Here is a 13,376-nt window from a genome sequence, read left to right as displayed (position 1 = left end):
TTTGGCGCAGGCACTATTGAACTAGAGGACCTTCGCTAGAACTTCTGGAACCACATCTCCAGCCAGTGGCATCGAACATGCAAGGCACCCGTCGGAACCCTTGTCTCTGGCTGGGAATAATGGGTTGATGGTGGCAAAGCCTTTCCAGAGGGAATCGAGAAACAAAAATACGGACAAGGTTTTCGCTCATGCCCGGTGATAGTGGAGCCCGAGCTGCAGTCTCCTCCAGTCTTGGCTTACGTTCGATTCGTCTGTGAAAGAGCCCCAGAATCACCACCAGAATTCCAAGGCCAAACCCCGAGGGAAAGCTCTGTGTGTTGCTATCTCCGCTCCGCCGACCCGAGGATGAACGTCCATCTTTGTCATCTTGTTAGCAGTTGTCTCCATTCACAATCCATGGATGCCTACGCCCAGCTTGCCTTGTGGCGGGGTAAACTCCTCAGCCGCAGGACCTGGGGTTCCCCGACTCCCGGGTTTCGGTCCGTATCAGGTTGATGGGGAACCGGACACATGGAACTCTCGGTCTTTGAAGCGAGGATCGTACCATATCCCAAGTTGCTGGGTCAGTTGGTGAGGGTGCTGTAGTCAGGCGATTTCCATCTTCCGAGTAGATCCGTACGCGATCTGAATCAAGGTCACTAGTCTCGCTTTCTCGGCTACGGAAACTCAATCCAGTAAGAGACTTTACATAGTAAACATGCTGGACAATGGGCAGATACAGTTGTCGCTAAGTCATCAGCTATCAGATTAAAAGAATGTCTTTTTTTTCTGACCCCCGGGCGTTGATCCCCCTCACCCCGTGACTCTGCTTTCTACTCAGTATACTTTAGATGATGTATCTCGGACCCAGTACAGTACATGCACTATGTTGAGTAAAATTAAGTAGATCCCGCCCCTCAGCGCAGTGACTGACGAACGGGCCCGCATCAATGCCGATAGTCAGAACGCCTAACTTATTACATCCTATGATTACATAGTAGTCCATTGCTAGCATTTCCTGACAGCCGCAGATCTACCCAACCGACCCCAACGCTACCCAGACCCATCATTCGGAACTCATATCCTTCCCCAGACAGGTATATGGACACTTTGCAGTGCTCCGGGCCTTTTTTCGGTCTGACTTTACGTAGACAAACCGATCGATCTGCTCTCCAAGATCTTCATCATTACCATTTCTCTGAATGTCCATTTCCGAACTGCACATCCGCAATAGTAAAGAAATGCCCCCCAATCCCGTCAAGCCACACGGATCCCGCGGCAAACAACGGATAAGCTTGTGGAATTGGGGTCCATTACTCCAAACCAACCCTCTTCCCAGTAAAAAAGCAAAAGGGGACTCGTATACCCTCACGTGGGTTGCTTGCCGTTACTCCACTTGCCCTCAGAAGCAGTACGTAGGCATACTCCGCACCTCTGTTAATGCGGGGTAAAGATCGGACCATTTCCTGGGCCAGGTGGGAGATTATGGGGTAATGCTATGGGGAGTGGAGGTGTATTATAGGTACAGTATTGGTGGTACACGGTCTGTGTGCTAATTTCTGAGTAGACAAACTATAATTTACTCACTGAGATGGGGTCTTATGCTTGGGGAGATTAGGGGGTTGAAGGGATGAGGGGGATTGTACTTCGCTATACTAAGTTATACGTCGTCTCTAACTGGTGGCATTACTTGCATCTGCAGGTTGTGAGTCTTGCATGTTGCATGGGTTGGGCTCCCCTTGCCTAATCTTCCATCAGTGTCATACAGTGCTATAGGTAGTAAGGGGGGGGAGAAGGACAATGGTATCTATGACTCAGTACGTTGTAATGTAGGTAGGTATAGACCAAGCGAGCAGCATCTAGCTCAACAACCAACTCGACAAAAGACCCTACTCCCCCACAAAACAACACACAAAAAACAACGCTCTTAATCTAATTGCCAATCTCACCCCTAAACCAAAACACACTTAATTTAAACCCTTCTGCGAAAAATAAAAAAAGGACTGGGCGACTGTCAGAACAAGAGGCGCAGAAACCCTGCCTATCAATAATTACCCTGTAGGGATTGCACGGGAAAGTGCCAACTAGCTAGCTAGCTAGTTGGCTAGCTGCCTAGGCCCAAGAGTCTAGCTTTCCGTGAGCGCCATCCATCCGAGGGATCACTGCACCCTTCGAATGTACTGTACTCTCTCCGGCTCCGTGGAAATCTCCCACCTTCCGTGGCGGACGGCTCCAAACGACGATGGGCACTAAATTAACATGGATGAGACTATGGGTGGGTGGCACAGGCACTGGCATCAAAGCTCCAGCTCCAGCTGCAGCGCCAGCGCCAGCTTTAGCCGCATCCACAGCCGTAGCTGAACTCCACCTCGGCCACCAACCATTTACACTTGCTGTATAGTATCCACAGTAGTGTAGACATACAGCACTCTTAGCTAGGTTACTCGAGTAGCTGAGCTACACTCCGGCCGACCGAGGCATTTCATCTTCATCCTCTACTCCAGGATCCCAACTTATTAATAATCCACAACCTGGGCACCAGCGGGTGGAAAGTATTGTACAGTACCTCGCTAAGCACTAACCCCAATTGACGCCGTAATCTCTTCTACTGAGTACATTAAACCAGCCAAAATCAAATCTCCCTCTTGGCAACACGCATGCATCAATCGGTCGGTCCACGATCTCGACCCGGAGAAATACCCGAGTCTGTAGTCCTACTCGACAAACCGACAGAAATTAATTTATGTTTCCGGAGTCAGAGCCGGTTTTTTCTTTCCCTCCAGCGAATCTAGTGGTGGGACGGAGGGGACTGCGCAAAGGTACAGTACAGTACTCTGCCCACTTAGCTGGCTACTTAGACTGGCTGGTTAGCCAGAGGTGTCGGCCTAGGTGCAGTGCTAGGTACTAGTTACTTCCGTGGCGTTTTGCCTACACGCAGGGTTTGCGATGGCGCGGTAGGTACCAGGTACAACCGTCCCGAACAATCCTTGTTTTGGGGGGATATTCTACCGAGGAGCTAGGAGGGGTCTAGAAGTCTAGAAGTCTAGAACTCTAGAAGGGTTTGGCAAGTTTTTGTTGCTTGTGGACGCGAAAACACAAAAATTACTAAAAAAAAAAAAAGTCATTGAACTACGCTGCTGACACTTTCTGTCTTTGAAAAAGATGAAGCCAATTCCCTATGTTGATAATAAGGTTCGCCAGGTAAGCGAAGGGAATGCTACAACCAAAGTTGCTAAGGTAACAGATGCCTTACGCCGCCGACTATGCTCGGTAGGTAACTGTACAGTAGGCATACGCCGGGCGTATTATTCCCGCGGGAAAAGAGACCCTCGTGTTGATGCACAAAACAAAAAGCACACGAGGCTGACTGTCAAGAAAGGAACGCAAATGTAAAAGAATGTGCATGCTAGCTTTGTTGCGCAGGTTAATTATCAGGGCAATATTGCCGGTAGAAGGGACATTGGAGGATAAATTAAGGGCAATTCGATGTTTCTTTGCTCCCATCTTAGCTTCTTCTCTGGTAAACTTACTACTATGTAAAAAAAAAAGTTATTCATGCATGTAGCCATGCTATTGTTGATCTCGCACCCCCGGGTGTCGTTTTTGACAGCTGACGGACACTGGCAGGAGAATCATGTGCAGATCCAACTGCTTTGCTGAAGTCCTCAGCAACTAACTACCTGCTTGAAGGGTGGATCAGTAATTAGGCTATCATTCCGTAGTGGGTTATTACATGAGATCGCGAAAAGGATCTGAACTACAGACACCGAACACACACTGACACGGCCATCAACATCAAAGTTGACAGTTCCGTCGAGACAAGAAACCCGAGAAGCAATGGCCACAGCCTGTCTGTGGATTGCGATACCCGGGCGGGCCTCCTGTCTGAGCTTGTTTGGACTCCGTACCCGTACACCATGCGTCTCTGACAGACAGTGAAATGAAGGGATAGAAAAGGGGGTGTTAGTCTTGAATCTGTGACTACCGCCTACCGATAGACTAGATTGTAACAATCAAAATTAATGAGTGGGCGTTTCTGGTGGTGGTATCTAGTCTAGTGGTGGCCGGCCACGATGAACATGAACCCGCCGAACCCGCCCGCCCGCGTGCTACTTGCCTAGTACCTACTTTCCAGATTGGACCAAAGAGAGACCAAACTCGACGAGAGCGGCAGAAACGGTCGCCGAGAGTGGAGTCTCGACGCGGTTAAGTTCCTTTTCCTTGCCGCAAACATACGAGTACACCACTTGAGACAGTACAACGGAAACGAACACACAGCCCAAAAAAAAAAAAATAAGGTGGTGTATGGTTCGAGTGTCAGAAAACGACTCGTATACTCGAATAATAAGACTAAAGGTCAGACTTGAGTCTATGTCTGTGCCCTAGACACTGCCCTTTGTCAATGGAACAACACAAAACAGAAGATTATCGGATTGGACCCAGATAACTTAGTCTCCCTTCGGGTGGTGTTTTAGTCTGACGGGGAAATCTCCCTTCTGGAGCCGATGGTGCACTGGTGAGACTGAGCAGTGAGACCTAACTAACTAACTAACTACCGTACCTTCACGCCCGGAGCTTTCATTGAACGCAGTAAAGCTGCTTGCGAAGCCTCGTGGGTTCCGATGCTGATCGTGGGTTTTACTCATACACTGTCCAGACTTTAGCGTCTTTGGGGTGTGGTTTAATTAGTAAAGTTGTGGCCGGACGACCGCAAACTAAACTCTCTTGGTGTACAGATCGACTCACTGCGACAGCTGGCAGAGACGATCCGACACAACTCTTTAAATACAGTCCGTACTGTACACAGACTCACACTCATACTCATACTCATACTCATACTTATACCCGCACTTCACGCAACCGGACTGTGTGCGATCTACCAAACATGTAACTCAGCTACACTACGGAACACGTACTCCATAGACAACCATACACAATATAGAAACCAGGCACCCAAAAAAAAGGATGATTAAACTAAACCCACCATCCCCTATGCACCAAAGTGCATACATTAAAATCTACTAATCAGTCTAATCGGGTTCCCCCATATCTAGACCCAAGCCCCAAGCCTCCCGGTCTCCTCGAGACTCGGTATGGTTCGGCGAACCGATCGACCACTGCCACTGCACTGCATTTCTAGTCTAGCACCCAGAATTCCCACTAAGTTGGCCTAAAGACTACCAAAAAACCTGCCACTTAACTGGCTAAGACCGTAGCAGTTAGTTAAAAAGTCACCGAGTGACGAGCGTAGTGGTTCAAAACGACTCCGTCGCGTCGCAGTGGCACACCCACTCTCTAGTACGGTTTGCCTCGCCATCCCATCCGGCAAGAGGAAGAGGACCCAATTAACCGCATTAGCCAGCATTTTAGCCTGTGAAAGACAGAGAAGAGGGGCGCGCCGGACCCGGGTTCAAGCGCAGGTACACTACAGTAACAATCACCATGAGTCTGCCAGATTTTTGCCCCGGCACAAACATCTTTATTTTCCTGGTGGCTTGCCAGAAGGTAACTACCGTACCAGATAACTAACCTTACTCTTGTCTTGTCCCTTTCGGACGGAAGGGAACCCCCCCCCCCCCAAAAGTAAGTTCTGGTTCGATAAACCCTGTCCGCCACCACCGTCGCAATTATGGACAAAATTTGATGATCCAAAGTAACCCTGGTTGGTACCTTGAGCTGGGAGGTGCCATGGTACCACTAAAGGTGGCCATCAGCCCCATCCGAAGGGCCCAAGGGAACGACCGACGCTTAGGATCTTATTCCGTTCTGGGATCGATCAATGCGAAGGAACATACTGTGTACTGTCAAGCTGCGCAGCTTTGAGAGGGGGGATACTCTAGTCAACTACGAACGGACTAAAGAAAGTAGATTATTAATAAGTGGACTTTTAGTCGAGTTTAGTGAGTTGCGTGCGTAAGTGGTTTCTTCTTCCAGGGTCCTGTCCTACTACTATGCTAGCCGCCCGTCGGAGTCTAAAGTAGTACAGTACGGAAAGTAGGCTAATATAGCAGAGGCAGGCATTTTAGATTGAGACATAAATTGGTGGACATGGTTATTGAAGGCCATCCATCCCACCAGCAAATGTGCCTGACATTTGGAGCACAATTCCACCGGGCAGAGAGAAATGGCCGCTAATTGTGTCCTGATCAGATAGATCACTGCATAAGTACTAGGTAGGCACTCCGCATTCCGCATCGAGCGGGAATCTGGGACTTCCCAAAACCCCATGGGCTGGCTGACCACCCATGGACGAAAGATTGGTACTGAGGAGAGGCATGCGACTGGAGCAACTTACAGCTACGGTACTCCCGTAGAGCTGGAGATATCTCCGGTGCGTCCGTCTATCCGCGGACGTTACAATACCGTACCAGTCATGTCATCTCCATGTCATCCGGCGGGGAGGAGGCCGCCTGCCAATGGCCATGCCAGTGGTCCTGAGGGAGAGGTAGTGATTGGTGCAATCCCCGGACCTCGGGCGCTTCTTAGGGCTCCACCCACGCGGGCTCAAGGGCTTGGTTTCCCCAGGCATGAAAAGTCAATCGGTAATAGAGCTGTAAGGTTGAGAAAATCCCTTCCTCGCTCTCAACCTGGACGAATGGAAGCCAAAAATTTCCCTTCATCCTGACCCTGCATTGGGTTTTCGTTGAGGCAAACCAACAGAACCAATCCTTCTGCTTCCCCCGGATCTCAAGCACCAAACCCCAGACCCCAAACCCCCGGCTTGCTGCCCTGCAACCGAAAAAAAAAAAAAAAAAATTGAATTGACTGTCAGGTCGCCAGTCACTTAATTGACAAATCTGGGCCGTCGAGCAGGCAGTAGAAGTCAGTCCGTCGGTTTAGGAAAAGCGACACATACGGGAGTGGCCCGTCAGGTGGATTCCTGCACATCGTTTTAGAAAGACCAACACTAATTTGGCTCGCTCCACCCCGGCCTTCCATCACGAGCAAAGCAGGATGGGGTCATTGACTCGTTGTAGTAATAATACTACCGTAATAATAATTATGATAATATTAATGATAATAATCACAGTCACACACTGCCAAAAATTCAACGGTGAGACTTTCTCCTCCCCGCCCCAAAAGAGATTGGCTGTTCTCCCTCCCCCTTCGAGGTCTTTCCCCAAATATCAAAAACAGAACAGAAAAATAAAAAATAAAATAAATTCCAAAAAACAATCCCAGAAGAAAAAAAAATTCAATCACAACCAAAGGAAAGAGTCCACTTACCCAAGCTAAACTTTGCTAACGAACGGTCCTTCCTCTCCCTGGCTCCTCCCCTGCAACCTTCGCTCGTCCGTGGTGTCGCGCCCGTCCGTCCATCCAAGCACCACGCCTCGTTCCAATTCCCCCGAGGCCCTTCTTATTTCGCCTCTCCCCCTCTCATCTTCCCCTCTCATTGCTGTTATTTATTCCTCTTCCTCTCTTGCACGGTCCCAACCTTCCAAGAGATCTTGTTGTTCATCTGCCCAGCAGTGCTGTGTGGCTTCATATATTTCCTTTCCTCTTCCCCCTCCCCTCACCTGTTTCATCTATAATACTCTTCCTCCCCCTCAGCTAGCTGAGCTATTTTTCACTCAAGATCAATTGATACCCCCTTGATACCTGTATAAACCATAGATTTTGGTTCAATTAATCGGTCAATATGTCGGTCGAGCAAAACCCTACCTTGGAAAAGGACATCGGTCCCGAGACCGAGAGCAACGGAACTGCCCCCCTCAGGCACGAGATGACTGCGGAGGAGACTGCTCGAGCTGCTGCGCGCTTCGGCTATGGTCCGATGGCTCACGTCAACACCGCCGAGGCCAACTTGCGTCCCTTCGGAGGAGAGTTCCAGCCCGGTCTGTACAAGTCGGTCGAAGGCCGCAAGTTCGCCAACCCAGCTCCTCTGGGTCTCTGCGCTTTCGCCCTCACCACTTTCGTCCTGAGCGCGGTCAACATGGGAACCCGGGGTATTTCCGCACCCAACATCGTTGTCGGCCTGGCTTTTGGATATGGTGGTCTCGTTCAGCTGCTTGCTGGCATGTGGTATGTTGCAATCTGTAATCTCGTCCCGAATCGTCCTCGCTCACACAGCATGCAGGGAAATGGCAGTTGGAAACACTTTCGGTGCCACTGCTCTGTCGTCTTATGGTGGTTTCTGGATCTCCTTCGCGATCATTCTGACTCCCGGTGGATTCGACATCGAGTCTGCGATCGAATCGGCTGGCGGCGCCTCGATGTTCTACAACTCGATGGGTCTCTTCCTCATGGTAAGTGTCGCAGAAAATCTATCGCAAACCGCGAACCTCGTGCTGACTGCTGTTCCACAGGGCTGGTTCATCTTCACCACCATCATGCTGTTCTGCACCCTGCGCTCGACTGTTGCTTTCTTCCTGCTGTTCTTCTTCCTGGACTTGACCTTCTTGCTCCTGGGTATTGGATACCTGCAGCGCAACGATACCAACGAGGTCAACACCCCTGTCATCAAGGCTGGCGGCTTCTTCGGCTTCCTGGCTGCCTTCGCTGCTTGGTACAACGCCTTGGCGGGTATTGCCGACAGCAGCAACAGCTTCTTCATCATCCCGGTCGCCCACTTCCCGTGGTCTCCGACCGCTCGTTCTCGCCAGAAGACTGCTCGCGAGACGGTCTAAGGGGGTGCAGCACTCGTACAGTCCCAGGCCCTGCAAGCGGCCTTGCTATGTTCCGATGAACATGTCATTGTTATAATTCTGATACCCATTCATGTAGGACCGTCCTGTTTAGCGATTGGTTCGAGCTGTGGGCCTTCGCACGGGGATGTTGTCCGATACATTAATTGTTTTTGTCGCTGTTGTTGATTCCAACTGGATATGGAAATAACCGATCGGGTAATAATGAGGCAGTCCGCTGTCGTGGACGATGATTTGGAGTTTTGTCTTTTATATGCACAGTTGCTCAATGAATGATCCAAATGACTATTACGGAAGTGATTCTTAGGCAGAAGCTGAATCGGTGTAACAGTAGCCGACCGACCTCGGGACATACCTGCAGCAAGCATCCGTAGGCGTGCGAGTATCTCATGCGACCTGTTGACATCCAACATACGCTGGACCGCCGAAATGTCATAGATCGAGCGTGCAGTCGATGCACTGTTGCAGATGTTGTCCGACAATTGGAATGCGCATTCATCTCATCGTCAAGATAGGCGGTTATCATCGTCGCAGCGTAGCAGTCAGATCCCAGTGCTTTGTTCGTGGACGAGTGGGTGTAGATGAGTGGGCGGAGCAGTGAGTGACAGGTGATAGTTCGGTCGATCACCGCGCGTAGGCCGGGCCGAGCCTCCACTAAGCTTAATGCATGAATAAATATGCCTGCTGGCTTGAAGCCTCCGAACAGTAATTGCACAAGTAGAGAGCAGTCGATAAGTTGTGAACCGGTTGGCCAGTCAGTCAGTAGCCAGTCAATTCGTGAATAACCAGTCCAATCCACCCTGTGGCATCATGAACCCCCTGTACCTCCACCAGACCCACCACAAGAAAGTAAGGTAGGTAGGTATGTATGTATGTAGTGAGACCCATGAAGAGCGACGACGATAGCAAAAGCGGAAAGCGAAAAGGCGAAGCAAAAGAAGCCACGACCAAGTTGAAGCTGAGTCATTCAGCGAGGACCAACGGTGACCTCATGGTGGTGTGGTGGGTTGGCCCACAGGGCCCTGTAGCGTAGCAATGTTGTTCTCAGTCAAGAAGTAGACCTAAGTGAGGTAAGGGTAGGGGTAGGGCTGGGGTGTCCGTGCCGATCGTCCTGTCTTTCCTTGAGTAGGGGACTTAGTTAGTTAGGTGGTTAGTTGGTTAGTTAGTTTGGATAGCAATTGTATAGCAAGAGTGAGTGAGTAGATAACAACTACAACAGCTGGAGCTGTAGTAGTTGTAGTATCAGCGGTAAGGACCACGAAACTCTCAGTTGTACGAGAACAAAGAAAAACAGAGAGAGAGACAGAGAGAGAGAGAGAGAGAAAGAGAGAAAAAACCACTCAATCCCGAAGGACGGGCGGCATAATAGTCTACTAAATAATTTCTTTCCTACTACCTACCTCGTCAAGTGCCCAAAGGATTCTCTCGGGGCAAGGTCGGAGATCGGGCGGGATTCGGTCGGGCGGAGGAAAATCGGGATGATAGCCTGGCGTGCCGATGCAACTAGTCCACCACAAGTCCGGCGAGGCGTGCGCCCGCCCGCGTCGTTTCTTCGCAGGTACGTAGTAACTACCTACCTGGTTACGTAGATAAGTTACTTTGAGGCATTTCTCTAGTCGGGACTTATCGGAGATGAGAGGAGCGTTCGTTTCTTCTTCTTATTTTTGGTTGTTTGGAAATTGGTTGAGTGCAATTCAGCTGGGAATGTGCTTATCTTGAAAGATATTTTTTCGGGTTCTTTGCAGCTTAATATTGGGCTGTGACTCGGTCCAGTCTTCTAAAGATTATGGGTGAGGAATTTTTCCCCTTTCTAGCCTTATAGGTGCAGGACTTTGCTCGGCGCTGCTGCGGACTGAGTCGGTTCTTGGCTGGTTTCACTGCCAATTAATCTGGGTTGCATTAATCGAGGGAAGGAGACACGGCTGATCTGGTGGTATGATCCGGGATAATATTATAAACAGACATTATGCTAGCAAAGGGGGGAGGTATGGCACAACCAAACAAATCACGACCCTGAATCATATATACCATGTCTCATCTCATTAGTATCATACATAGAACATGTGCATATGAAACCGACATGCTGTGAAGCCCCTATATATAAACATAAGTATCAACCCCCGAGGAAGAACAAGGCCCCTTATATACACTCCGGCGATACGACCGGCATGGTGTGCAGCTCATCCCACAAGTCCCGTAGCGGCTGCAAATAGGACCGGTCCACGTAGAAAAATCCCAGCAGAAGCGCGCGGAGCTCCTGCCACGATGGGATTCCTTCCTGCCTCAGCACGATGGCGAGCTCATTCACAAAGAAGGCTCGATCGGGGAGCAGGCCGGAGCTGGTGGCCCCGATGAATAGAATCCAGATCAAGACGTCGCGACACAGCTCGAAGTACCCGGCTTTCATCGTCGTCTCTAGTGCCAGGCGAAGGTTGATAATCGGTTTGGGGAAGACCGGTGCGACCACCGGGTAGAAATTCCAGATCACGTTGTTGTGGAATAACAAGCAAGCCAGTCGAACGCAGCCCTCGATGGTGGCATCACCCTTGACTTCGCCGGTAGCGGTGAAGCGATCCGTATGGAGGGCGTATTCCACGTGGAGCACTTCGGTGTTGAAGTAGTCCTCGGTCTCCTCGTCAAAGTCTTGATAGCTTGGCCCACTCTTGATCCATTCGCAGTACCAGGTCAGCTCAACCAGGTCCCATATGATCTTAGACATGGCACCGCCGAAGATGCCGGGTATCTCAATTAATTGTATCAAGCGCGAGGCGGTAAGCTCAAGATCTTTGCTTGGAGGCTGAAGCGCCAGATGCAGAGGACGGGCGTAACGAATAAAAGGGAATATAGGCTTGGTGGAAGCCATGCATGCGACTCGAATATCCGTCCTATATCAAGTTAGAACATATGCGGACAAGGATGTTGGTGTAGTGGAACTGACCATGTAATTTGGAATCGAACATCAGGTGGCACGTCTGCGAAGGTGTTCCGCATACCAACCATCTGCCGCAACCCAGCAAGGTGGATCTTCAGGTAATCAGCATTACCGGAAGCAATCTAACCTGTTAGCGTCGGCCTAGTTGGACGTCAAAAGAAGGCACATACCTCGATGGTTAGAAGGATAGAGACTGCTGCGATCAATTCGTCACTGGACGCTTTGATCGGGTCAGAAAGACCTTCGTTGACCAGGCGAATTGTTTCACCTCGGTGATGGAAGGTGTCAAGAAGTAGCGCACTGGACCGCCGCTCGTTCGGGTCTCTTAAGGGCAGTTCTCCTTGCTCCAGAGCAGTATTAGATGCTGCGACACATATACAAGCATGCAACGAAGCTGGGTCCTGTTGGACTAACGCAGCCCAGTGGGCCCTCAGCTTGGGCCCATACCGGCGTTGCAGCGGGTATGATATTTGCGTCAACTCGAAGACTGCGACGACACCATTAGGTTCATGCACACCAGATCATCGTTCGATCACACTTACAGTGTTGGAGGTGCCCCGACATGCGGTCCGTTAACACCGTATGCGAGGTATTGAAAGGGTCACTACCTCCCTGACCCACCAGAGTCCACGGAGATGCCACCTGCATAGGCGAAAGTTCGTTGGACGTTGGCGCGTCAATGCTGAAACTGTTTACGGCTGCCGCTGTTACAACCGGGTAACTGTTCGCCTCCGTAACCACCAACGCATTTTGCGGTTCCTCTCGATGCCGCTGTTCGGGTGATGATGAAGCTGATGAAGAGGAAGATGGGGGAGGCGACTCGGAGGTGATTCGAGCCCCAAAAGAGGACTCGGTAACGGTTTGCTTTGGTGAAGGGTTCGTGGGAGAGGCAGATGTTGCTGCCGCCGCCGCCGCCGCCGCCGAGCTGGAGGCGGTTGTCTCTACCGGTTGAAAAGCCAGGTGCTTCCAGGTCTTGCTCTTGTACCGCTTGGTGTTTTCCAGTCGCTTCTTGCGATTATGCTCGGACATCACATGAGAACGAATGCGCTTGAGAGTCTCTTCCCTGGTGCCTTCCGACACGGACTTGGGGTCGGTATGGACCCAGAACAAGGTCGATTTCCCCCCCGAGGCATTGTTGGTCTTGCGCGGTTTGCGCGCCTTGGTCACTCCGTTCTTGCTTGCATCTTGGCGGGTTGATTCTGCAGTTGCAAGGGGTGGCGCGCTGCCGTGGACCGGCGCGGAGGGTTGCGGTGGTAATGGCGGCGGTTGTATTTGTTGATGTTGTATTTGATGCTGTATTTGTTGCTGCTGTATTTGTTGCTGCTGTATTTGTTGATGCTGTTGTTGCGGTGGTAATGATAAAATCGGGGACGGTGGCAGCGGGGGCGCAGGACCCGGTATTGGACCAGGAATGGGCGTTGCGATCGGATAAGTATATGGATGATGGAGAAGGGGATAAGGATGGTTATTAATAGCAATTGGATGAACGGCGTTCGGTGTCGTCCACGTAGGTGGTTTTCCCAGCAGGGGCAGGACCTGCTCGTGGTCGGTAGCCAGAGCGCGCGCCGTTGGCTGATAGTGAGGGGAATTCTTGGCGTCCATCGCACGCGCGAATTTAATTATATGATTTCACAGATCCAGCTGATGATCTTCGCCGACGCTCAACATTCTAGAACGAGCTGATTGAGACAAGCGGTGGTCAGAGCCTCTCAGGATTAGAGGGGAAGCGTGGAAAGAGTGTGAGAAGAATCCGGGGGGACAGAGGAAGATCAGAAGAGGAGGGAAATGCTGAGTGGTCAGCGCACTGCCCTTATCTG

The 13,376-nt window shown here is 50.6% G+C and overlaps 4 protein-coding genes across 4 annotated transcripts; 2 read left to right on the top strand and 2 right to left on the bottom strand.

The window, feature by feature from the left end:
* Positions 1-6,284: 6,284 nt before the first annotated feature.
* On the top strand, positions 6,285-6,724 carry BO86DRAFT_392772 (uncharacterized protein). Its single transcript, XM_025672875.1, has one exon. It carries the CDS (start codon positions 6,353-6,355, stop codon positions 6,602-6,604), a length of 252 nt encoding a protein of 83 aa, XP_025523209.1. The 5' UTR covers positions 6,285-6,352; the 3' UTR covers positions 6,605-6,724.
* Positions 6,725-7,621: 897 nt separating this feature from the next.
* Positions 7,622-8,609, top strand: BO86DRAFT_403825 (acetate uptake transporter family protein; the record flags this gene model as incomplete). The annotated part of the gene is made up of 3 exons (XM_025673964.1): positions 7,622-8,004; positions 8,060-8,228; positions 8,289-8,609. The coding sequence occupies 3 exons, from the start codon at positions 7,622-7,624 to the stop codon at positions 8,607-8,609; spliced, it is 873 nt and encodes a 290-aa protein (XP_025523208.1).
* A 45-nt stretch (positions 8,610-8,654) lies between these two features.
* BO86DRAFT_224177 (uncharacterized protein) lies at positions 8,655-9,268 on the bottom strand. The gene has a single exon (XM_025666938.1). The coding sequence runs from the start codon at positions 9,038-9,040 to the stop codon at positions 8,699-8,701; it is 342 nt and encodes a 113-aa protein (XP_025523207.1). The 5' UTR covers positions 9,041-9,268; the 3' UTR covers positions 8,655-8,698.
* Positions 9,269-10,767: 1,499 nt separating this feature from the next.
* BO86DRAFT_422474 (uncharacterized protein) lies at positions 10,768-13,161 on the bottom strand (the record flags this gene model as incomplete). The annotated part of the gene is made up of 4 exons (XM_025675344.1): positions 10,768-11,512; positions 11,566-11,681; positions 11,730-12,046; positions 12,102-13,161. 4 exons carry the CDS (start codon positions 13,159-13,161, stop codon positions 10,768-10,770), a joined length of 2,238 nt encoding a protein of 745 aa, XP_025523206.1.
* Between the last annotated feature and the right edge of the window lie 215 nt (positions 13,162-13,376).

The sequence above is a fragment of the Aspergillus japonicus genome (assembly GCF_003184785.1).
Source record: "Aspergillus japonicus CBS 114.51 unplaced genomic scaffold BO86scaffold_76, whole genome shotgun sequence".
Taxonomy (NCBI): Eukaryota; Fungi; Ascomycota; class Eurotiomycetes; order Eurotiales; family Aspergillaceae; genus Aspergillus; species Aspergillus japonicus.
Note: the sequence above shows the minus strand (reverse complement) of the source record. Positions and strands in the feature narration are given on the sequence as shown.

Excerpts from the sequence above, each read along its gene's own strand:
- BO86DRAFT_392772 (XM_025672875.1), top strand. The coding sequence starts at position 6,353 with ATGTCATCTCCATGTCATCCGGCGGGGAGGAGGCCGCCTGCCAATGGC.
- BO86DRAFT_224177 (XM_025666938.1), bottom strand. The coding sequence starts at position 9,040 with ATGTTGGATGTCAACAGGTCGCATGAGATACTCGCACGCCTACGGATG.